At 41.4% G+C, this 24559-nt stretch overlaps 2 protein-coding genes across 4 annotated transcripts in view; one reads left to right on the forward strand and one right to left on the reverse strand.

The window, feature by feature from the left end:
• The first annotated feature begins 2592 nt into the window (after window positions 1-2592).
• Window positions 2593-18826, forward strand: pigm (phosphatidylinositol glycan anchor biosynthesis, class M). The gene is made up of 4 exons (XM_069906440.1): window positions 2593-3198; window positions 10579-10837; window positions 13144-13245; window positions 16466-18826. The coding sequence occupies exons 1-4, from the start codon at window positions 2666-2668 to the stop codon at window positions 16631-16633; spliced, it is 1062 nt and encodes a 353-aa protein (XP_069762541.1). The 5' UTR covers window positions 2593-2665; the 3' UTR covers window positions 16634-18826.
• The window catches only part of exoc3 (exocyst complex component 3), a 45146-nt gene continuing 38342 nt past the window's right edge, over window positions 17756-24559 (reverse strand). For all 3 annotated transcript variants that reach the window (XM_069906423.1, XM_069906410.1, XM_069906415.1), the window contains one exon: window positions 17756-20306. In XM_069906423.1, the coding sequence (XP_069762524.1) occupies window positions 20171-20306 (136 nt within the window). In that variant the 3' untranslated portion in view covers window positions 17756-20170. The remainder of the gene's footprint in view (window positions 20307-24559) is intronic.

The raw sequence follows: 24559 nt of genomic DNA on the forward strand, positions 1-24559 counted from the left end.
TTTGGGCCTTGATGGAACTTTGGAGTACGATGTACAATTTTGGTTCCAAATACAGTATTTATATGCCAGACAGAGACTGTCGCAAAGATTCTGTATTGATTTTCTGTTCAAAGAAATGAATGTTTATTCAAAATCAATAGAGCGATTGATGGTAAATGTTGAAAGGAATTTCCGCTTAGCTGGGAAATGTGAGGCATGGAATGTGGTCTAAAGAAAGTTGTTAGTTTATCAGGAATGAAATTGAGAGCAATTCCATTATTCTGTTATAAATCTTTGGAATATTCTTTCCTACAGTAGGGTAGATATTTTTGGACCCAGGTTAAAACAAAATATGGCAACATGGTTGGAAAGTAGATGTAATTGAAGTAGATTTCCAGCAATGTTGTTTTAACCACAGAACCGACTTGAGACTGAATGCCCTGTTCCTCCAACAAAGTTGTGATTTTTAATAGAAAAGTTTGAAATAATTAAAAATCACATCTAATAAGAATTAATTTCATGTCCAGATATATTTGCTGGATGACAACATGGTTCATTGACCATGTCTAAATAGTATAAGTCAGAAACATGAGTCACATTTACTGAATGCAGCCACACCCTGAAATGGTGCTTGATTCCTGTTATGATTTCTTCCTTTAAAGATCTGGAAATTTACTAGAAATGGATTAAACAAGTTTTTCTGCCTGAGTTTCCAGAGGTGACAAATTTGTATTTAGAGGTCAGAGGGCGCTTATGTAAGATGAGACAGCAGCTGTAATTCCAGAACAATCTGGGAGACAGTGAAGCAGTGGGATCAGTGTGGGGAGAGCGGGGGGCTGTGGGGAGAGCGGGGGGCTGTGGGGAGAGCGGGGGGCTGTGGGGAGAGCGGGGGGCTGTGGGGAGAGCGGGGGGCTGTGGGGAGAGCGGGGGGCTGTGGGGAGAGCGGGGGGCTGTGGGGAGAGCGGGGGGCTGTGGGGAGAGCGGGGGGCTGTGGGGAGAGCGGGGGGCTGTGGGGAGAGCGGGGGGCTGTGGGGAGAGCGGGGGGCTGTGGGGAGAGCGGGGGGCTGTGGGGAGAGCGGGGGGCTGTGGGGAGAGCGGGGGGCTGTGGGGAGAGCGGGGGGCTGTGGGGAGAGCGGGGGGCTGTGGGGAGAGCGGGGGGCTGTGGGGAGAGCGGGGGGCTGTGGGGAGAGCGGGGGGCTGTGGGGAGAGCGGGGGGCTGTGGGGAGAGCGGGGGGCTGTGGGGAGAGCGGGGGGCTGTGGGGAGAGCGGGGGGCTGTGGGGAGAGCGGGGGGCTGTGGGGAGAGCGGGGGGCTGTGGGAGAGCGGGGGGCTGTGGGGAGAGCGGGGGGCTGTGGGGAGAGCGGGGGGCTGTGGGGAGAGCGGGGGGCTGTGGGATTAGTTGCGACTGATACAGGGCTGTGGGGAGATCGTGGGGCAGTGGGATCAGTTTTGGACCATGGTTGACCCCAGATAACTGAAACCGCTGAATGCGAAACAGCCTCAGGACACACGACTGGAAATGGAGCCAACCATCATACCACAGGCGGAACTGCACTGGTCACGGAGGCAAAGGAGACTATCCGAATGGCTGAGCCTCTAGGACTTTTAAGAATATGTGACTGCCGATGGATAGCTGGCCCGTCCTCCACTGATGATTCGCTCTTTGGTAACACCTCCCCTTATAACCCTGGAATAAAGGTCGACCTCCCTCTCCTTGTCCTCAGTTGAGAACTTGGAATCTACAAGTCTAAAGTATAATAAAGCTTATCGTTCCTCACTCTATGGCTTTGGAGTCATTGATAGAGCCTATCAGTGAGTCAAGAGGGAGCATGGGAATTAGGACCCCAGTGTGTTTTAAGTGAGAATGGAAATTGGGTCCCATTCTGTTTAAAGGAACGTGAGCTGCTGAACCAGGGTTAGCAGATTATTGGAGTGTTACTGTTTCCTAATTAAAGAACATGGGTGCTTTTTAAATATTGTGTATGAAGGAGGAAAAACTCAACATCCAACCCCAACCAACTAATTTTCCCTTGCAACCGTGCCTGCCTGTCCCGCATCGGACTTGTCAGTCACCAACGAGCCTGCAGCAGACGTGGACATACCCCTCCATAAATCTTCGTCCGCGAAGCCAAGTCAAAGAAAGAAGAAGTATGAAGAAAACTTGTGCACCTTGCTTGGTCTGAATTATTTTTAACTACCAGTCATCTTGTGACTAAAGTTGATGTTGTAATAATCTTGATGGAAAAATGTGCAAGCAGTGGAGCTTTAGTTTGATTTGAATATTTTGGTGAACACAAACATAAGGGCCTGTTCCTGTGTTGTTCAATTCTATGTTCAATACTATGAATGTCATTGCTGGCTTCTCAACAAAACATTTAGTAAAGAAATATAAATTGGCTTAACTTTTGCCATTAGGAAGGTCATTTTAAGTTGCATTTATAAATGTGAAATATTATTGGCCATGAACCTTTTGCTGGTTGCGGGTGAAATAGAAAGTTTTATTCGAGCAAAGTATAAGATAATGATGGTACGTTTATATAAAAAAAAAAAAAAAAAAATTATACAATTAGGCTAAATACACCTGACAACAGTGAACTTAAGTAATTGGTTTTCCTATTGTGATTTGCATTTAGGGGGCATCTCCGTACAGAAGAACGACCTATCGTTACACACCATTGATTGCATGGATGCTGATACCCAACATTTATCTTACAGAACTGTTTGGGAAATTTATTTTCGTTGTTTGTGATGTCCTTGCAGCTCATCTCATACACAAGATTCTATGCCTCCAAGGACTGGATAGTCAGCGTGCATGCTGGTACTGTAGCTTTTGGCTCTTCAACCCCCTGCCAATGGCTGTTTCAAGTAGAGGGAACGCAGAAGCTGTTCTTGCGATGTTGGTCCTGAGTACTTTGCTCCACCTAAAGCGCAAGCAGATTGTGAAGGCTGCACTGTTTTATGGGCTTTCTGTACATTTGAAGATTTACCCAGTGACCTATGCATTGCCCATGATCCTATCACTTCAGACTGATCAGCAAGCAACAGGGAATGATACCCAAACTAGAACCAACAAAGACCATCGTAAAAAAGGCATCGGTCTTCTCAGTCATATGAAGCACTGGGTGGTTTTTATTGTTAGACTGCTTAATAAGGAGGTGCAAATGTTCATCTTTGTTGCTGGCCTCGAATTTCTTACCCTTGGAGTACTCTTCTATTACAGGTGAAGTAATTGAAGCCACGTCTCCTGATAGCTTAGTGAGCAAAGGAAGATCCCAGATTTGACTACCTCCGGTTGAATTAATTAATTTCTGTGAAGAAGCAAGAAAGGTATTAAAATTATTAGGAAATTGGTGGGCTTTCTAATCTTGTTCAATAATGACAGCTGCAAGAATACCTCTGATGGACTGACAAAGGGAAGTTTGGGCTATTGTGCAGACATGCCTGATCATGGAACCTCCCAAGTGCCACTGAAAATGTCCATGAAGAACTGCCTTTTCAGTTGGCTCATGATTTAAAAAAAAAAATTAAATGTAGACAGACAGCAGAGTAATACGCCATTTTGGCCCACAAGCCTGTGTGGCCAAATTACACCCAATTGGCGTACAGCCCTGGTACGTTTCGAACAGTGGGAGGAAGCCAGAGCCCCTGGGGAAAACCCACTCAGACACGGGGAGAACGTACAAACTCTTTACCTCTCGAATCTTGCTCCCGATCTCTGGTGGCGTAACAGCGTTGCGCTAACAGCTGTAAAAGATTTTGCACTAGTGCTGTTATCTTGAGATTGCGCCACAGGCAAATGTCATTCCCAGTTCAAATGAGGTCCATGAATGCAAGAATTTAGGTGAATTCTCCAGAACTGTAGGAGGTTCTGTGTGTTGTACTAAGTTGAGGCCCTTTCTGCACTCACGCAAGGATAATCATAGAACAATACAGCATAGTACAGCCCCTTTAACCGTCAATGTTGTGCCGACCCATATGTTCATTCATTAAAAAAAACCTCTATTTTCCTTTCATCCATGTGTCTGTCCAAGAGCCTCTTTAATGATCCCAATGTTTCAGCCTCCACCACCATCCCTAGCAAGGCATTCCAGGCACCCACAACTCAATCTGTATTTAAAAAAACGTACCCCTGATGTCTCTCCTAAACATCCCTCCTTTCACTTTGCACATATGTCCTCTGGTGTTTGCTAATCCTGCCCTGGGAAACAGGTGCTGGCTGTCCACACTATCTATACCTCTCAATATCTTGTAGACCTCTATCAAGTCTCCTCTCATCCAAAGCAAAAAGTCCCAGCTCTACTAACCTTGCCTCATAAGACGTTTCCCAATCCAGGCAACATCCTGATAAATCTCTGCACCCTCTCCATAGCTTCCACATCCTTCCTATAATGAGGTGACCAGAACTAAACAGAACACTCTAAGTGTGGTCTTACCAGAGATTTGTAGAGTTGCAACATGACCTCTCTACTCATGAATTCAATCCCCCTATTAATGAAGCCCAACATCAAATAGGCCTTCTTAACTGTCCTATCAACTTGTGCAGCGACCATGAGACATCTGGATTGAAATCCATCTGCCACTTTTCTGTCCAACTCTGTATCCTGTCTATAACCTCATGTAACCAACGACAACCTTCAGCTCCATCCACAACTCCTCCAACCTTCGTGCCACTGACCCATCCTTCTGCCTCTTCATCCAGGTCATTTATAAAATCACAAAGAGCAGGGTCCCAGATCGTATCCCTTTAGCACTTCAGTAGTCACTGACCTTCATGTAGAATACTTTCCTTCCACGACTACTCTGCTTTCTTCCTACAAGCCAATTTTTTAATCCAGATAGCCAAAGTTCCAGTGATCCTATGCATCATGACTTACTGGATGAGTCCCTTATGGGGGACCTTGTCAAATGCCTTTCTAAAATCCATGTGGACCACATCTATCACCCTACTCATCAATTTCTTTTTGTTAAAAGATCTCAATTAGACTCGTGAGGCATGACCTTCCCTTCACAAAGCCATGCTGACTATCCTTGAGTAGACTGTATTTCTCCAAATGCTCATAGATCCTATCGTTAAGAATCCTCTCCATTAGTTTACACACCACTGATGCAAGACTCACCGGTTTATAATTCTCAGGATTGTCCCTATTACCTTTTTTAAACAAGAGGACTACATTTGCCATTCTCCAATCCTCCGGCACCTCCCCTGCGGTCAAAGAGGACTCATAGATCATAGTTACTGCCCCACTCTTCTCTCACTTCCCACAACAGCTTGGGGTATATTGCGTCCATCGCCGTGGACATCAATCTTTGTTTTTAAGAAGATCCAACACTTCCACTTCCTTAATCTCCACATAGTCACATTCAGTTTCAACCTCACTATGATCAAGGTCCTTTTGTGAAAACTGATGCAAAGTATTCATTTAGGACCTCCCCAACCTCCTCTGCTTCCAAGCACATGTTGCCTCCTTTATCCTTTAGTGGCCCCATCTTCATTCTCATCATCCTTCTGTTCTTCATAAAGGCATAGAATGCCTTGGGGTTCTCCTTAATCCTACAAGCCAAGGCCTTCTCATACCCCCTTCGAGTTCTCCTGTCCTTTTTTAACCTCCTTCCTGGCTACCATCTACTTCTCATGAGCTCTTGCTGTTTCCTGTATCCTCTTGACTAGTTGCCTGACCGGTTTCATTAGCCCCAGTATCTTTTCCTACCAACTTTTCTTTGTCCCAGTGGGACAAACCTATCCTGAACCCTGCTCAAATGGTCCCTAAACTTCTTCCACATTACTTCTGTGCTTTCTCCCTTAAACATGTTTCCAATTTATTCTCACTAGTTCTTGCCTCATCCCTTCATAGTTAACTTTTCCTCAGTTAAACACTTTCCAGTTTGACTATTTTTATCCTTATCCATAGCTATGTTGAAGCTCAGGGAGTTGTGGTCACTCTCACCAAAATGCTCCCCCACCGAGAGGTCCGCCACCTGACCAGGTTCATTCACCAGAACCAGATCCAGTGTTGCATCTCCCCTAGTCTGCAGGTCCACATTCTGTGCCAGGAATCCTTCTTGTACACCTGACAAATTCAGCCCCTCTATCCCTCTTGCCTGTCAGTATTAGGGAAGTTGAAATCACCCAGAACCACAACCCTGTATTTCCTGCACCATTCCAAAATCTGCCTGCTCATCTGCTCCTTGGTATCCCGAGGGCTATTTGGGGGCCAAAAGACTACTCCCAGCACAGTGACAGCTCCCTTCCTTTTTCTGACTTCCACCCACACCAACTTAGTGGATACTCCTCAACAGCATCCTCCATTTCTACAGCCATGATACTATCCCTGATCAATAATGATACTCCCCACCCACTTTTCTACTTCCCATCCTATTTTTAAAACACCTAAACCCCGTTGCCGTGTTGGAGAAAGAGGATGTCTTGAAATGATAAGGACAAGCTCCAACTTAGAATTTAAAAAAACTGTAGATATGCTATTACTCTGTTATTTGACACCATGAGATTCCATGGAGTTTGGAGTCAGTGTTGAAATTCCCAGTGCTCTCCCTCCACTGATATGCCACTGTACCACCTACTTCTTGTGGGTCTATTGTGCAAATAGCACAGAGTGTAACCAGGGACTATGATAGAAAAATCTGTCACAATGTCTAGAAGAAATGATTCTGTGAATACAATTGCATCAACTTATTGCTTGACTAGTTTGTGGGGCAATTTTACCAAGTTAGACACCAAAGGAGTCGAAGGCACGTAGAGACAGATAAGAATATAAATACGTATCCTTTTTGGCTACAAACTCACACATACTGTGCAAGCAGTTTCTAGATTCGTGGATACAATGAGAGAGTATCTGACAGGACAGGTTGATGAAGCTTTCAGGAAAGCAGATGATATCTGTAATTTCATAGGCTATAAAAGCCTAACTGGAAGCTGTGGGACCTGTTTCTCCAGCACTTTTGTGTATTGTATATACTTGTATAATAGTCGATCCTGGGTAAAAGTCAATCCCCATCCCCTTTTATGGCCCAAAAATTATGCATTTTCCGAAGATCCGTGTGTTTCCTTATTTTTGGCCCCTCCCGTCCATCCGAGGTCTCGATGCCCTGACCACCCGCCCATCTAAGCTACCAACATCTTGACCGCCCACCCATACCAATGCCCTGACAGCAAACTCTTTCCTCAGCCACCCATCTATCTAAGCTCATGATGCCCAGACCATTTGCCTAGCTGAGCTCCTGATACCCCGAATGCAGATCCTTGCCCCAGCTGCCTGCCCATATGAGCTTCGACCTCCCATCCATCCTTGCTCCCGAAGCCCTGAATGTGGACATCGCCTGGTCCTGGACATCTGAGCTCCAGATGCTCCAAACGTAGACTTACTACTCAATCCTATTCATTGGAGCTCCTGACACTCCAATCGTGGACTTAAAACCCACCCTAACAACCATCCGAGCTTCCAACTCCTTGAACAACGCAGTACTTACTGTGGTCAAAATAGCATCTAAGAGTTTATTCTCCAGAATTTAACCTGAAAAATCGGTCCCCAAAACTCGACTATTACTCAAGTATATCCAGTACTTACTACAATCACAGGGTCTGCAGGCTTTCTTGTTTCACAAAATCATGTTAACTGTTTGTTAAATCATAGATCAGGTTTCAGTTGTAGCCAATTTGGGACATCTTACTTTTGAAAAGATATAGTCTTTGGATGATGCAGGTAAAAAAAATCACTGGAATGGCATCAGTGTTACAGAACGAGTAGAGAAGCTGATATTGTTCTCCTTAGTGCAAAGAAATTTAAAGGGCAATTTAGAAGGTTTAAGATTATATGGTTTTGATAGACTGAAAGGGAAACTGTTTCTACTGGCAGGAGGGCCATGAACTTGGGACATAGATCCAGGATAACTGGTAAAAGGAACAGTCGATTTATAAAAATCACTTTAAATTATAAAAATCAGGAATGGGTAATGGAAACAGACCCGGTTATAAATTTCAAAAGGCCACTGAATATATACAGTGCCCTCCATTATGTTGAAGACAAAGACACTTTTTTTCCTTCATTTGCCCTCCTATTCCACAGTTTTAAATTTGTAATCAAACAATTTGCATGTGATTAAAGTGCACATTCCAGATTTTATTCAAGGTTTGACCCTGTATTGAATGTGCCCAGAAGTATTGAACTACACGTTTCACAAACATTTCTACGACTGATTCCACCTGCATTGAATTCGCCCATCGTTATTGAATGAAGATCTACCGGGACCAATGCCTGAAGAGGGCGCACAAAATCAGTGCGGACTCGAAAGGCCAACATCGCTCCGTAAATGGTTATATGGTTATTTGTACACATTTTGGTTTGACCATGTAAAAATTGCAGCACTTTTTACCCACAGCCCCTTCATTTCAGGGCACATAGCAATGACATGCATTTTAAAGAGACATAGCACTGTTAAAGTAGTCATGTTTAGTACTTTGTTGCATATCCCTTGCATGCAATGACTACTTGAAATTTAATTCATAGGCATTGCCAGGTGCTGAGTATCATCATCTTTGGTGATGCTCTGCCAGGCCTCTACTGCAGCTATCTTCAGCTCCTGCTGGTTTTGGGGACTTGTCCCCTTACGTTTCCACTTCAGCAGATGGGTGACTGACTTGGCCATTCAGTTTTTATCTTTCAATAACACCTTTGTTGCTTTAGCAGTATGCTTTGCAGTAGGATGAAGCACCGTCCAATGAGTTTGGAGGCATTTGCTCGAACTTGAGCAGATGCTTCTATACATTTGGTACTGCCATCAGCAGTTACATTATCATTGAGGATAAGTGCACCAGTACCTGTGGCAGCCATACATGCCCAGGCCATAACACCCCTACCGCCATGTTTCTCAGATGAGATGGTATGTTTTGGATCTACGCCTCCATACTTGTCATCACTCTAATACAAGTTAATCTTGGTCTCATCTATCCACAAAACCTTTTTCTATAATTCTGCAGGCTCTTTTAAATACTTATTGGCAAATTATAATTTGGCCACCCTGTTTTTCTGGCTAACTAATGGTTTGCATCTTGCAGTGTAGCCTCTGTATTTCTGTCCATGACGTCTTATGCAGACAGTGGTCATTGACATCTTCCTCCTGAGGAGTGTTTCTGATCTGTCATCAGTCGTTTGGGGATTTTTCTTCGTTATGATGAGAAATATTCGGTCATCATCAGTAGAGGTCTTCCTTGGAATACCAGTCCCTTCGTGATTATTGAGCTCACCAATACGCTCTTTCTTCTTAATAAAGTTCCAAACTGTTGGTTTTCCTAATCCTAAGGGTTGGGTGGTGTCTCTTCCTGGTTTATTCTTATTTTTCAGCCTCATAACGACTTCTTTGACTTTCATTGGCACAACTCTGGTCCTCATGTTGAAAAAAGGTAACTACAGGCTCCGAAGGTAATCAAAAGCTTAGAAGCAAGCCTAGCTCTCTTATACCTGCACCAATGAAGCAATTTAACCTACCTGAGTACTCACCTGTGAAACCAAATGTCCCAAACATTATGGTGCTCTGAAATGGGGGAACTATGTACAGTATATAAAAAGTGCTGTAATTTCTACATGGTCAAACCAAAATGTGTGGCAATAACCTTGAATAAAATCTGGAATGTGCACTTCAATCACATTGTTTGATTATAAAGTTAAAACTGTGGAGCACAGGGACAAATAAAGGAAAAAAAGTGTCTTTGTCCCAAACACAATGGAGGGCTTGAAGGAAAAATCAATAGCTGCATGGAAAAAGCAGGGGAACTAATAAAAATGGTTTTACAAAGATGGCATAGACCCCATAGACTAATTGACCATTCTCTGTAGGATTGTACCAAGAAATTGCACCTGTATTACTTGCATGGAGTCAGCTGTTTTGTATAGAATTGCAAGTTTGCATGGACTTTTCTGACAAGACATACTGTTGGTTCTGAGGGAGGAAATTGTGAATTCACTTTTTAATGGCATAGATTCAGGAGGTGAAGAAAAACAATGGAATGGAAAGTAGTTTGGTGGTTAAGAATGAGGAATAAAAGTATAGAATAATATTGGAAATAATTCTGTGAAAATTGGAAAAACAGACTAAGTGGAATAGGAAAGAAAATGTTCGTTAAAGTGGTTGGGGGCATCATAGCATTTTGCACTATTCATAAGCATTGCATGTGCTGTAGAAAATATACAAAACCACAGTTTGCAACAAGAGTTCTATTGTGAAAAAAATTATAAAAGAGGGAAATGTTTCTTTCTCACCCTATGTGCTGCTCGACCTTTCTCAATCAATGTGAAGCTGGCGCTGTGATTTCAGTGATCAGTTAGAGCTTCAATATTTTTATCTCCATTTGAACATGTACTGTGTAGCCATTTCTTGACTATTAAGCTAATTGCCTATCATAGTTGTGAATCAAAAATGTTACAGTCCTCAGCAAACAATTTCACATACCAAATCACATCAGTCCAATACTTGCTTTTGTTTTAAAATATTTATTGGTATCTAAATTACTATCCATGAAAGATGTTATTTTCTTACAAATTATGATGTTTACAGACTTTGTTTAGACGTACTTATTTTTGTTTTCCAGCTATGGTTGGGAATTTCTGGAGCGGACGTATCTCTACCATCTAACAAGAAGAGATATTCGTCACAATTTCTCCCCATACTTTTACATGTTGTATTTGACTGCAGAGAGCAAGTGGAGCTCAGTTCTGGGACTGGTTGCTTTCCTCCCACAACTCCTGCTGCTCGTCATCACATCCCTTTCTTATTACAAGGACCTTGCATTTTGCTGCTTCCTTCACACTGCCATTTTCGTCACTTTCAATAAAGTGTGCACTTCACAGGTGAGTCTCATGAAATTCTCCTTTATGATCCCACTGACAGAAAGGTCATATATAGTATTACAGTACTGGAACACTTATACAGTACAGGACTAGCTAAGATCACCCATCATCCTCCTGTGCTCCAAAGAATAAACTCTAGCTTGCTTAATCACAGATCCATGAATCGTGGCAGCATCCTTGTAAATCTCTGCATCTAGTCTCGCTAGGCAACATCTTTCCAGTGATCAAAGCTGAATGCAATACTCCAAATAGAGTCTCACCGTCATGCACACATTTTCAGAAAATCATTAATATAGTGCCATAAAACTTTAATGCATTGTAAGTCTCCAACAATAGAAAGTCTCATTACCTTGTCATGACTTTCAATAGGATTACACAGCTGAGTCCTCCACTATCAATATCTTTAGGATCACCAGACTAGAAACTCCACATAAATGCAGTGGCTTCAATAGCAGGCCAGAAATGTGGTAGCCAATAGCAAATGACACACCTCCTGGCACCCTAAGTTATTGCAGTGCCTTCACAGTGCCAGTGATCGGGAGTGGGATTCAAAACCCCTGCTGTCTGTAAGGAGTTTATATGTTCTCCCTGTGTCTGCATGGTGTTTCCCCAGGGGCTCTGGCTTTCTTTGGTACAGGGTTAATGGTTGGTTACTTGTGTGGATGAACAGAGGGATCTTGGGGTGCAAATCCATACATCCCTCGAGGTCGCTGCACAGGTTGATTAAGGAGGCCTATGGGTTGCTGGGATTCCTTAATGGGGAAATTGAATTCAGGAGTTGAGGGGGCATGTCACAACTGTACAAATCTTTGGTAAATCTTTGTTCAGTTCTAGTCATCTCATTATAGGAAGAATGTGGACGCTATGGAGAGGATGCAGAGGAAATTTACTCGGATGTTGCCTGGATTGAGAAACCAGTCTTATGAGGCAAGGTTAGCAGAGCTGGGACTTTTCTCTATGGAGAGTAGAAGGATGAGAGGAGATTTCAGAGGTCTGCAAGATTATGAGAGGCATAGATAGGGTGGACAGCCAGCACCTGCTTCCCAGGGCAGGATCAGCAAACACCAGTGGATGTGTACAAAGTTAAGGGAGGAATGTTTAAGGGAAACATTGGGGGATAGGGTTTTTTTTTAAACACAGAGAGTAGTTGTAGGTGCCTGGAATGCATTGCCGAGGATGGTGATGGAGGCTGAAACATTTGGGCCATTAAGAGACACTTAGACACATGGATGAAGGAAAGATAGAGGGTTACAGGGTAGGAAGGGTTTAGTACTTTTTTTTAAGAAGGAATATATGTGTCAGCACAACATCAAGGGCCTGTACAGTTCTATGTTCCTCCCACCATTCGAAATGTACCGGGGATGTAGGTTAATGGGGTGTAAATTGGGTGACATGGACTTGTGGGCAGAGATGTCCTGTTTCCGTGCTGTATATTTAAATTTTTAAAAATTGATGTCGCCTCCACTGACAAGAAGGTCAAATGTAGTGGATGCCTGGCAATACCATCACATCCAGGTTTTCCCTCCAAGTTGTGGAAATACATTGTTGAATTAGATCCTGTTAGAGATTCTTCCTCACTGTCCACTGCGCCACCAATTTTGGTGTCATCTGCAAATTTACTAATCATGTTAACTACATTGCCATCCAAATCGTTTATATAAGTAACAAAAAGTCACTGGTCACAGTTTTCTAATCAGAATCTACCCTTTACTTTCAAAAAGTCTTTACTTTCAAAAAGTCACTGGTCACAGTTTTCTAATCAGAATCTACCCTTTACTTTCAACAAGCTAGTTCTGAATCAAATTGGCCAGCTCATCTTGGCTCTTATGTGATCTAACCTTGCTTAGGTCTATATATACAATATCTACTGTCCTGTCCTCATCAGTCATCTTGAGTCACCTCTTGAAAATCTCTAACATATTTGTGAGACACAATCTCCCATGCACAACACCATTTTGCATACCTCTACTCAGTCCCTGCTTATCCGAATGCTGGTACATCTTTTCGAATGCCCAAAATTGAATTCCAGTGCAATAAAATAATCTGCTACAGTTTTAAGGAAGGGTTCTGACCTGACATGTTGACAGGCAAGGATATTTGAATTTAACAACAATAGAATCAAATCAAGGAAAGATGTGGGAAGGTCATAATCATAGGGCATAACTTTCATGCCCACACATCCCACCAACTTCAATGGTATGCAAATTCCACATTTAACTGAATTGTGTAAACTTATTTGAATGTGAGGGAAAAGAATCAATTCCAATATTGTGAATGTTAACTTGTGTACACCTTTATAATTTTAGTACTTCCTGTGGTACTTGTGCCTTTTACCCATGGTTCTTCCACATCTGACACTTTCCTGGAGAAGAGGCATTATGCTCATGGCTTTGTGGTTCACTGGACAGGTTGGTACTTTTGCTGGACTGTAAAATTCCATTAATGTTCCAGTTCTTTGCTGCTCCTAGTGAACCTCTTGTTGGTTGTCCATGGTGGAACTGGAAGAGGTTTCAGTGTGAATCCACTGTTATTTGCATTACACCAAATAGTTCATCTCCCCTTCCGTCGCCAAAATTATACTTGGAAATCTTTTCATTTTCCTTAATGCACATGTAATTGTTTAATCCACTCATCCACTCCAGCACTGAAAACCACCTCAATAATATATACATTTTCCAGGTCAGTTCCCTGGATTATGGCATCTCTCTTCCTGCTGCTTTCACAATCTTACTCTTTGATTGTATCGTTAAACATTAAAACATTACAGCACTGTACAGGGCCTGCGGCCCTCCACGTTGTGCCAAACTGTATAAAAGTGCTAAACCCTCCCTACCCTATAACCCTCTAATTTCCTTTCGTCCATGTGCCGATCATTTATTTGTCTTTGTTCAGACGTTTGCTGAAGCCTAATAGCCGGAATATGCCTGAGATTGTCTGAGAGGGGAGACTACCTCGGGACACCAGGGGCTGTAGGTTTCTGGCGACTCTCTGTCTTACAATATACAAAGTTAAGGAATTTCATGTATGTTACATTCTAAATGTAGTGTCACTGGCAATAATGGAGCCTTTACCTTTATTACTCAGGATCTAAGGCAGGGGTGGCCAAACTTGCTTAATGTAAGAGCCACAAACGATAAAGCTCAGATGCTTAAGAGCCGCAGGACAAGAACAAAATTTACACATTCGTTTTTATTGTTACATACACATTTTGTAACAAAAAATTTATATAACTTTTAAGAAATGCATATTAAATGCAATATTTATTCATGCATGCAGTTTTTAAAACTGTTAATTTGTATTAGTTTCAGTAATCACAAAGTCACAAATATGTAAAAAAAGTAAACCAAAAAATTAGATATTTTAATTAGATTTCCACCTTACAAAATTAGTCTTATAATCATTTTTTATGACTAAAATACAATGCTACAAATATCAGGCTATTAAAGATGCGAGTCGGGCAGGCGAGGGGGAGAGACCGGCAGCGCGAGTCGGGAGAGGGGGAGAGACCGGCAGTGCGAGTCGGGCGGGCGAGGAACTGGCAATGCAAGTCGGGTGGGCAAGGGGGAGAGTCTGGCAGCGCGAGTCGGACGGGCAAGAGACCGGCAGCGTGAGTCGGGTGGGCGAGGGGGGAGACTGGCAACGCATCAGATGGGCGAGTGGGGGTGAGACCGGCAGTGAGCCGCATATTAAAGGTCAAAGAGTCGCATGTGGCTCGCAAGCCGTGGGGTTTGGCCACCCCTGATATATGGTCTATCTTTGCACCTAATCTACGTAAGTTAGGCCATAAAACATAGGAGCGGGATAAGGCCATACAGCACATCAAGTTTGCCTGCCATTTCATCATGGCCAGTTTACAATCCTTTTCAACCCCATTTTCTTGCCTTCTCTCAGTAACCTTTGATTCCCTTCCTGATCAAGGAGATTTCTACCTCCACCTAAAATATCTCCAATATTTTGGCCTGCGACAACAAATTCCTCAAATTCACCTCCCTCTGGGTAAAGAAATACCCATTCATCTCTGTTCTAAATAATTTTTTTTGTATTCTGATGCTATGCCCTCTAGTCCCAGACTCCCCTGCCATAAGAAACATTCTCTCCACATCCACTTTCAGTATTTGATAGGTTTCAATGGAACCCTCCTCCCCCATTCTTCTAAACTCCAGCAAGTACAATCCTAGAGCCTTCAAATGATCCTCATTTGAAAATCTTTTCATTTTCAGGTGGATCATCCTTGTACATCTCCTCTGTTCCCTCTCCAGTGCCACAATGTCCTTCCTTAAATATGGAGAGCAAAACTGCTTACCATATTCCCAGCATGGTCTGATCCATGCTTTTATAAAGGCTCACTATAATTGTCTGCATAAACTGCTTTATGGATAAGTGAAGGAACATGTAAGAGTGAATCAATGATTAATCCTCATAAGGATGATGTGAAAGGACTGAAAAGTAGTTATTTTGAGACTGATTGGCAGTGTTTTGATTTCACAGTTTATTCTTTTTAGAAAAGTGTTACTGTAAGGAAGGACTCACTAAAGGCCAACCACTTCCTGCATAATAAATAGTGTCTGGTAGAAGATTAAATCTTTGGACTGTTTGTATTCAGAATAGACAAGGCTTTGAGTAATTAGAGTGCTGGACCTCTTGAACGTTAGCAATGTATGAAGACAATTTAGGATGGAGATGGTAGGGGTTTAGTGAAAACAGTCCTTAAAAGGTAGTAACTTTATTCGATGCTAAATGTTCATTGTTTGTATTGTTATTAGTCCAAAGGACCCCAAAACCCACCAGCAATAGATATGCACCGTGACAAAGGGTTACTTAATCAAAGATTGCTTTTAATTATCTTTGAACATGAAAATGGAATCAAACTTTAATTTACCTCTATTGACTCACTTAACCTTCTTAACCCCCTTCTAATTCTAAGCACATGTGTGTGTAAGTTCAGCAGTTCTTTGGTTCACTGTCCAATCTCACTGGTTGCAGGCAATTCTTATACTGTGCACAGAGGTTAATATTAATAAAGTTCACCAGGCTTTGGTGCTTAACAGGTAAATGGTTACCACTTAGAAAGGTTCTTGTTGGTTTTCAGAGAGAGAGTTTTTCTTGTTCCAGGTCACCCACAACTTGTCCCCCTTCAGGGTTCTCCAGATAACAACCTCTTTCTTTCAGGTCACCAGAGTTCCTTTCTGTTTCTCTATTCCAAGGGAAACACCAGGCAGCCAGTCCTCTCTGCTGTCTTCCAAAACTTGCCAGCTTGTCCCTCTGGAACCGATGTCTGTGTCTCTCCTCTCTCACACCCCCTCCTCTCTGAGAGCAAAGCCTTTTTTCTGCTCTCTGCCTGCGAAGATGACATGACCTTCCAGACAGTAAATGCTCATTTCCAGATAAAGCTGCCACTGCCTGTTGTTCCATTTGTTGCCTTTTGCAAATGACTGTCCATGAGTCTGAGCACTCTCACAAAAGCTCCTGCAAAAATTTGGTGTTTTAAAGTGTTCGTATGTGACCTGCTCTAACAAACCTTTCCCAATCTATCTCCCAAACACCTCTACATACTCTGTCACAGTGTAAAGTTATATTTATTTGAATCAGAAGACTGGTTACCCTACATATTGTTTTGCTTCATTCTAGGGATTATGGCTCGCTCCTGCATACTACCTGGAATTTGAAGGACAGAACACATTTCTACTTATCTGGGTTGCTGGGATACTATTCCTTTCCATAAACTGCTTCATTCTCTGGGTACTAATCTCAAACTATAAGAAAAGGGAATTGCCATCCAAGACCAGAGTAGATTAACACAAGGAAGCAGTCTGTGCTCAGGATGTTGCTGTTCATTTCATGAATTCTACATAAAATATGTTCTGAGCCTAAATAGCATGAATTGCCATTAAAAAAAAATTCTGTGAAGACGGTTTCAAAATAGGTCAGTTGTAATGTGCAAAGTGTATTGGTGCTACTTCTGCTCACTGGATAACTATCCTTGGCTACAAAGGTTATCTTTGCCCAAGATAGGCTTGTCACTAAAACCCACAATCTTGCTTGGCTCCCTGCACCAGAGTGGGAATTGCCTCTTGCTGATGAGACCCAGCCTCCAATGCATTTCCTGGATTTCAGTGGCAAAGGTGACATTTATTGTTCTACCCCTTTGCCCTCAAGACTGCTGAAAGTTGACTACGTTGGTAGGTCTGGCAATACACGCAAGCCAGTCTGGTGAAGAAGGGTACCTTTTCAATAACTTACCATTATTTGAGCTTAATGTCTTGATTTTAAAGACCCCATTTGTCATTGTAGAATTCTCTGACCTGCTGGTCCAAGTCTGGAAAATGGCAGCTCAGTTAGTGCAATGCTGTTAGCGTCAGAAACCAGGGTTCGAATCCACCTTCGTTTGTATGTTCCTCCAGTGTATGGGTTTCCTCCTGCTGTTCAAAACATACTGGGGTTGTAGGTTAATTGGGAGGCACAGACTCATGGGTGAAAGAGCCTGTTACCGTGCTGTTCATCTACTTGCCTGACTATATTTTAAATTTATTGTGAAAGTTGAATTATTTAAGAGGCAATATTTTCATTTTAGTGCATACTTGAAGTCCAGGAAACATCTGTAAGCTCACTTCCACTGTCTGTGGTACTGAATAATCAGTATGGCAAGCCAATAAAGTCATCAATTTTTGAGGGACCGTTGACTGATTTTTGGATAGAGAAATATGGTTGTAATTCAATCTCTGTTTAATAAAGTGCATTTGAATTGCTCTTGGGACTGGATTGCCTAGGCTGATAATGCTGCAACTTCCTTTCAGACCCCAAAGATAATAGAAAGGTGATCTATCATTCCAAGCTCGTGTGTGGTCTTGTAACGGTTAGGAAATTCAAGATTGTTAGCAGATAGTTTTTTTCTGGAACAAATAAATCTTACCTTCAAAGTGTTATATTTCAATCTTATATTGTAAATTTGAGACAGACCATATATGATTATTATCCTGTTAAAATTTGCTTTGCTTTTACCCCACCACCCCCAAGGATTGCCACAGTGAAATATAATTTAGTCCTTCCATGGATTTTTTAAGGATTAAAGTTAACCCTAATTTAAACTCCATAGATCTTCGTCCGCGAAGCCAAGCTAAAGAAAGAAAAATAAATTTAAACTGTGGAAATATCTCAAAGCATTACTAAATTTTGTTACAGTAATTTACATATTTTAAACAGGAAAAAAAAACACAAATGTTGAATGCAGAGCTGAGAATTATATGATTGGCTTCAAACAGTGAAGCAAACATTAGCAAATGGCAACTTTTTTTGTATAGGAGGATGAAAATATTACAGGGCCTCAACTCAAATCTGAAATGTCTTCATTGCCTGGTATTACACACACAAAAAAAACGATTCCCCACAATATTAGTATTTTGGTTGAAACTCCTGCTGTCTTAGACATAGCCAGACCTGAAATATTCTCCCTTCTGTTCCTACAATTGTGGAATTCCTATCATGCCATTGATTGCTGCACTGTAGTATCAAGATTGTTTAAACATTGCAATAGCTTCAGTACACGTGGAATTTTCTGAATATACTGGCTTCATGAAAATCAAACATTTTATTTATAAATTATTTGAATTACGGTGGTTTAGGCATTTCTGTTCATCTTGAATTGAAATCCAGATTTCCATAATTTGTATTTGGGGCAGCATGGTTAGCTCAGCACTATTACAGCGCTGGTGAGCCTGCTTCAAATCCCACACTGTCTGTCAAGCGCTTGTACATGGTCACCTGTTGCTCTGGTTTCCCCCTCATCTTTCAAAACGTTCGAGGGTTGGAGATTAATTGGGGTATTTGGGCAGCTCAGGCTGAAAGGGACTGTACATCTAATTTTTTAAAAATCACGTATTTATAAAACATGCAAATTACTTACAGGAGTTGCTAATGCTTGCAAAGGCAACACTTGGTCATGATTAATCATATTTGATTGAAAATAAAGGATATGGTTCTGCTTCATTGTGACACATGGCAAGAAGGTGAAAGATTTATTGTATGGATTACCAGTAAACACAGGATTGAGCTTCGTAATCTGTTCTCATGGTTATATACTCACAACAAAGTGGAAAAAGCATTCATAACCTACTTGGAGAGATGATTTGTCGGTTGAGAACCAAGCACAAGGTATATTAATTTTATCACTTGGCGAATAAGCTGAATCGTTCTGTCACATTAGACAGGAAGAGAAATGGCTGGCTGAGAGGTGTTAAAGGGCAGGACATTTTCAGAGTGTCCTGCATTAGAAGGACACACGCAAATAAGGATCTTTAAATATCTCATGATTTTTCTGTCAAAAACTGTTTTAGGCAAAGAACTAATGATTTCCCCCATTGAGAGGCAAGCACAAACCTAACATTTAATTCTAGATTTCGTACTGGAATAATACAAATACTGAAATTTTTAAAAACAAATTTTGCTTTTCAACTAGTTCCAAATAGGAAATGATACAATCCACTTTTGACAGTTCAGAACAAAAAAAAAAGCCTTATCCTCCCAAATCTATAAAGGGTCACCACTTGATATTTTTTTTAAACAGAATAAGACACGTCCAGTATCTACCCATATATTTTAACATCCATCGCTGAAACACACTTGTTAAAAATGTTAACTGTCTAAAATTTGAGATGCACCAAGACAAAAAAAAAGCTTATTGCACATTAAGGCAAGAGTAGCAGTATCCTTGACTCGTGCTCTTTTTTCGGACATTGAATCTGATTTTGCAAAGAGCTGGCATCTTCGAAATGTCCACCAAACTAGTGCTGAGTTTTGCTATGAAATGTAGATTTGCAAAGTCATTTTACAGAAGACCATTTCAATCAGAATAAAAACCCGCTGCAAAATTATCCAATGGATGTGCACTTTAAACCTTGTACAAACATGCACACAGTAAAAATACAATCCTTATTCTGTCTTTCAAAATGTGGCATTAATTATGTTCTCAAAATGCTGACAAAAGGCAAAAATACAAAGTTGTTAGTTTTTAGGAGCTTTTTTTGACTGCGTCATTAACACTCTCACTTAAAGTAGTGTCGCCTGCTTGTGGACCTCAATGTCCAGGTACCTCCAGTTGCTAAAATAGTGAAGTCATACAATCCAGGGGTCTACATTTCAGGGTCAAGAGACGCTTAGCTTTCATAATACAGTCAAAAAAAACTTGCAATAATTGTTTTAAATAAAAACTTTTCCAAGTATGCCTCAAGCTTACAACTTTCCATAATACTTTCTAGATGCTCCGCAAATACTGCTATAGTAAGGTCAACATCCAAAATGAGCTTTTCTCTTTAGCAATTTTGACATTAAATTCTGTACTCAAATATCTTTGAAGATTGGCTTAAAATTAGGACCAGGAAGAGCTTGGTTTTGGCACAAAGTTTCGATGACTGTTTGTTTCATTTCCTTGCTGGCATCTCCCCTCATTGCCAGGAGGGCCGTAATGTGTTCCTCGCTGTAGAATAACAGTAAAGATTCTAAATTACAAATGGTTCCATAGGAAATATGGTTATTTTCTTTACATTATTAAAGCGTATACTGCTTAAAATGAGCAAGAAGAGAACTTCCAGTCAGCCAAGAGCCTAAGCAGGAGATAGTTGTACTTCACCTGAGTATGAGAGGCTGGGAACAAACAAACCAGGGTTCACAGCCATGGTCCAGACTCCCATTTTATACGTCACATCCTCATTAGCCAATCAGCAATCTGATAAAGATTTAAAACTCCTAGAATTCTTATAACATGACCTCTAAATTAAGTTGGGAATTCAAACCCCTCGAGTCAGAAATCTGATACTCTAAGCAGTTCTGCACTGATAGCTTTTCCAGTGATTTAAGTGAAAGCCAAACATTAAATAGTCCTTCACGCTTAGATTTTAAGAAAAAAAATGGATAGAAATGGCTAAGAGTGAGCCCACATTTACCACATCGTTCCACACTCCCACCACTCTCTGAGTGAAGAAGTTCCCCCTAAAGCCACGTCCTCTCTTATTTATCGTTCCTAATCTAAGTGAAAAGAGCCTACTCACATTTACTCTGTCTATACCCTCCATAATCTTATAAACCTCTATCAAACCCCTCATTCTATGCTCCAAGGAATAAAGTTCTAACCTGTTTAATCTTTCCCTGTAACTCAACCCATGAAGACCCAGCAACATCCTAGTAAATCTCACCTGTACTCTTTCAATCTTGATATTTAAATTTAATCTTTTATTTTTGATTACAATCAGACTGGAAATTTATCCAAGTTGCTAACTCAGTTTAGAAGATGAAACATGATATCAAGAATTTCTTGAGCATCAGTATTAAGCAGATATCTGTAGCAGCACAGGTAGACAGGGCATGCTTGCCTTCATCGATCAGGGCATTGAGAACAGGAATAGCGACATCAAGCTAAAACTGTATTAACATATTTGCAAGATCAAACTTGGAGTATTGCTCTGGTTACCCATTTATAGGAGCATTGCTCTGGTCACCTATTTACAGGAAATGTATCATTAAGCTTGAAGACTGCAGGGCAAAAAAAAAAAAATCACAAAAATGTTACCTTGACTGGTAGCCTTGAATGATAAGGAGATTGGACAGGCTCCGACTTTTCTCCCGGGTGCATAGTAGGCCAAGGTTGGGGGTGAGGCAGGTTTATAATTTCATGAACACGATAGAGTCAAGAAGCAGTCTTGATCAAGGGTCCAGACTTAAAACACTGACTGGCCACCCTATCCATGTCTATAATGCTGAGTTCCTCCAGCAATTCCTTGTCTACTCAAGATTATCATTCCGTCGTTTCCCCAGGGTAGGGGAATCTAAAAATAAAGGGCATACATCATTGAGAGAGGAACAATTTAAAAAGGGGCCCCAAGAGGCACCTTCTTCCACACAGAGGACAGTGGGTATCAGGAAGCCGCTTGAGGCGGGCGCAATTGTAAAATATGAAAAAACATTTAGACAGTGACGTGGATAAAAAAGGTTTTGGGGGATATGACCGAATGTAGGCAAATGAGAGCAGCCTGGGCAGACATCTGGGTTAGGATGTGCACACTGGCCTTAAAGGACCTGTTTCCATTCTGTAAACCTGCGACTGACAATTCTCACTACCAACGTGAATGGGAATGGAAGAGTACAGATTGCTTGAACACAATTCTTTGAATATATTTTCCCTTTACATTTAAAGTATTCTCAGATTTTACTGAATGCAGTGGTCCAGTTCTTGGGAGTCACTATTTCGGAGGATCTTTCCTGGATCCAACACACTAATGGCATAGTGAAGAAAGCACGTCAGCACCTCTACTTCCTCAGGAGTTTGAGGAGGTTTAGTACGACACCAGAAATCCTGGCAAATTTCTACAGAGGTGTGGGGGAAAGTGTGCTGACCGGCTGCATCAAAGTTTGGTGTGGGGGACAGTAATACCCTGTGTGTAAAGCCCTCCAAAAGGTAGTGGACACAGCCAGGACATCACAGGCAAAACTCCACACCATTAAGAACATCTGGAGGGAACGTTGCCAGTGGAGAGCAATACATTCATACCACCCAGTACGTGCTCTGTTTTCGCTGCTACTATCATCAGGAAAGAGGTAGAGATGCCACAAGACTCGCACTCACCAGGTTCAGGAACAGCTGCTCCCCCTCCACCACCAGGTTCCGAAGCAGTTGCTCCCGCTCCACCACCAGGTTCAGGAACAGCTGCTTCCCCCTCCACCATCAGACTCCTCAATGACAAACTCAATCAGACACTTACTTTATTGATCTCCTCCCCAGTGTTGCAGTTTGTTTACAGTTCTTCATTTGTTCACATGTACATTGTGTACAGTTTATTTTTGCACTATCAATAAGTGGTAATTCTGCCTCACCCGCATGAAAAAGGAATGTCGGGATTGTACGAGATGACAAGTATGGATTCTGAATCTGCATAACTACAGCGCAAAAGCAAAATTTTTGACCCTGGGATGGATATTTTTCCCCCCATGTTGCTTTTCCAAGATTCTGCTGGAGTACAAAAGAGGCCACCCTCAGCCTCGATAGACTCCATCAATGGAAAATGATCACGATTGATATGTATGTGGGTAAAGACAAAAATAGACTGAGGGATGAAGACGGGTAATGAGAGTAAAAATGATCACGATTGATATGTATGCGGGTAAAGAGGTATAAGAGTGAATAGAGACAATGAGCATACATGAATGTATCTGTACTTAGAGGAAAATATAGATAGTATAGACAAGAATTAATAAGGGAAGGTAATGGAATAGAGAGAATAAGGAGGGAATTAAAAGAGTGACCTTTGTGACATATGAAAAGTGAAATCTTTTCTGGGGGAGGCGGGGTGGGGGGAAATAGCGGTCACTGCAAAATCAGTTGACGCTTGCGAGTGGATTCGCAAATCCAAATGGAGAGGGGAGATGTGGTTGTCCGACAAGGGATAAAGGACAACTCAGGAGGTGAAGGGGAGATTGGGGATAAATAAGATAGAAATAGGAGAATAAGGAAAATGTTGGTTGTTGTAGGAATGTTGTCTTATAAAGAGTTCAAAATAAGAAAACAGAAATGGAAAAGGAGGAAAGGCAATGATGGAAAAACGGAAAGAGAAGATAAACAAAATATAAAAGGGCTACGCTGAACTATATGTCTTTAAATATTAATGGAATACATAACCAAATTAAAAGGAAGAAACTACCAAATTTAAATGAATAAATGTATTCCATTAGAAAAAATAACATATAGGTTAAGAAATAATATTGAAATATTCGAACAAGTATAGGAGCCTTACATTAAATACAATAGCGAAAACCTACCGGGGACAAACATTACCTAAGTTGATGGAAGGAGAAGGAAAGAAAAGAATGGACTCAGTAGAATTTCTGGTGTAATTTTGTTGAATGACAACATTGTCTGACTGGCTTAATGCAACCTAGATGGTATACCTAAAATGGATGAGAAGGGGGGGTGGGGGGTGGTTTGGGAGGAAAGGGGGGGGGGGGGGAGAAAAAGTCACTGTATATGTGTGAAAAAGAAATAGTGTATATCATGGCTAATGTGATTTATGGTGTGAAAAATAAAAAATTAAAAAAAAACAAAACAATGTATTTGGAAGAGAGAATTTCCGCCTTTCTACAAAAGGAAAGACCACATTTCTTTTTAGGTAATCATGCTAATGTTTTTGTATTCTCACTCACGTTTGGAATATTATGTAGTTCTGGAAGTCAAATCGTGGCTCCAACAGTAAACATTTTTTGAGCCAAATTCATCAACAGATGAGCTCCGCTACCCCCCCCCCACCCCCATTGTAATTCCAAAGCAGCTGTTCCCCAAAATATTACATTGCATTCCTTTATCCTAACAACAGTGGCATATTTCATTGGGAGAAAAGTTAGCAGGAGAGGTCATATATAAATGGAACATTAAATTGATATTAGGGAAAACAGATAACCCCATATTAAAAAAGGTAATTCAGACGTGGAAAAAAATAAATCAATGTATTGGAATAAAGGTGGGGCCTAAAGTGCCATCGACCCAGAATAAATTAATACCCATGGCTCTGGATGATAAGATCCTGTACACCTGGTGCCAGAAGGGGATCAGGTGTATTGAGTATTGTTATGAGCAAGGGCAGCTTATGTAATTCGAATAGCTAAGAAAGAAATAAGATCTGTCTAATAAAACTTTCATCTATCTCCAGCTAAGATCTTAAGGGATAATTTGGAACCGACTACGGC

Source organism: Narcine bancroftii, chromosome 1 (genome assembly GCF_036971445.1).
Source record: "Narcine bancroftii isolate sNarBan1 chromosome 1, sNarBan1.hap1, whole genome shotgun sequence".
In the NCBI taxonomy this organism is placed as follows: Eukaryota; Metazoa; Chordata; class Chondrichthyes; order Torpediniformes; family Narcinidae; genus Narcine; species Narcine bancroftii.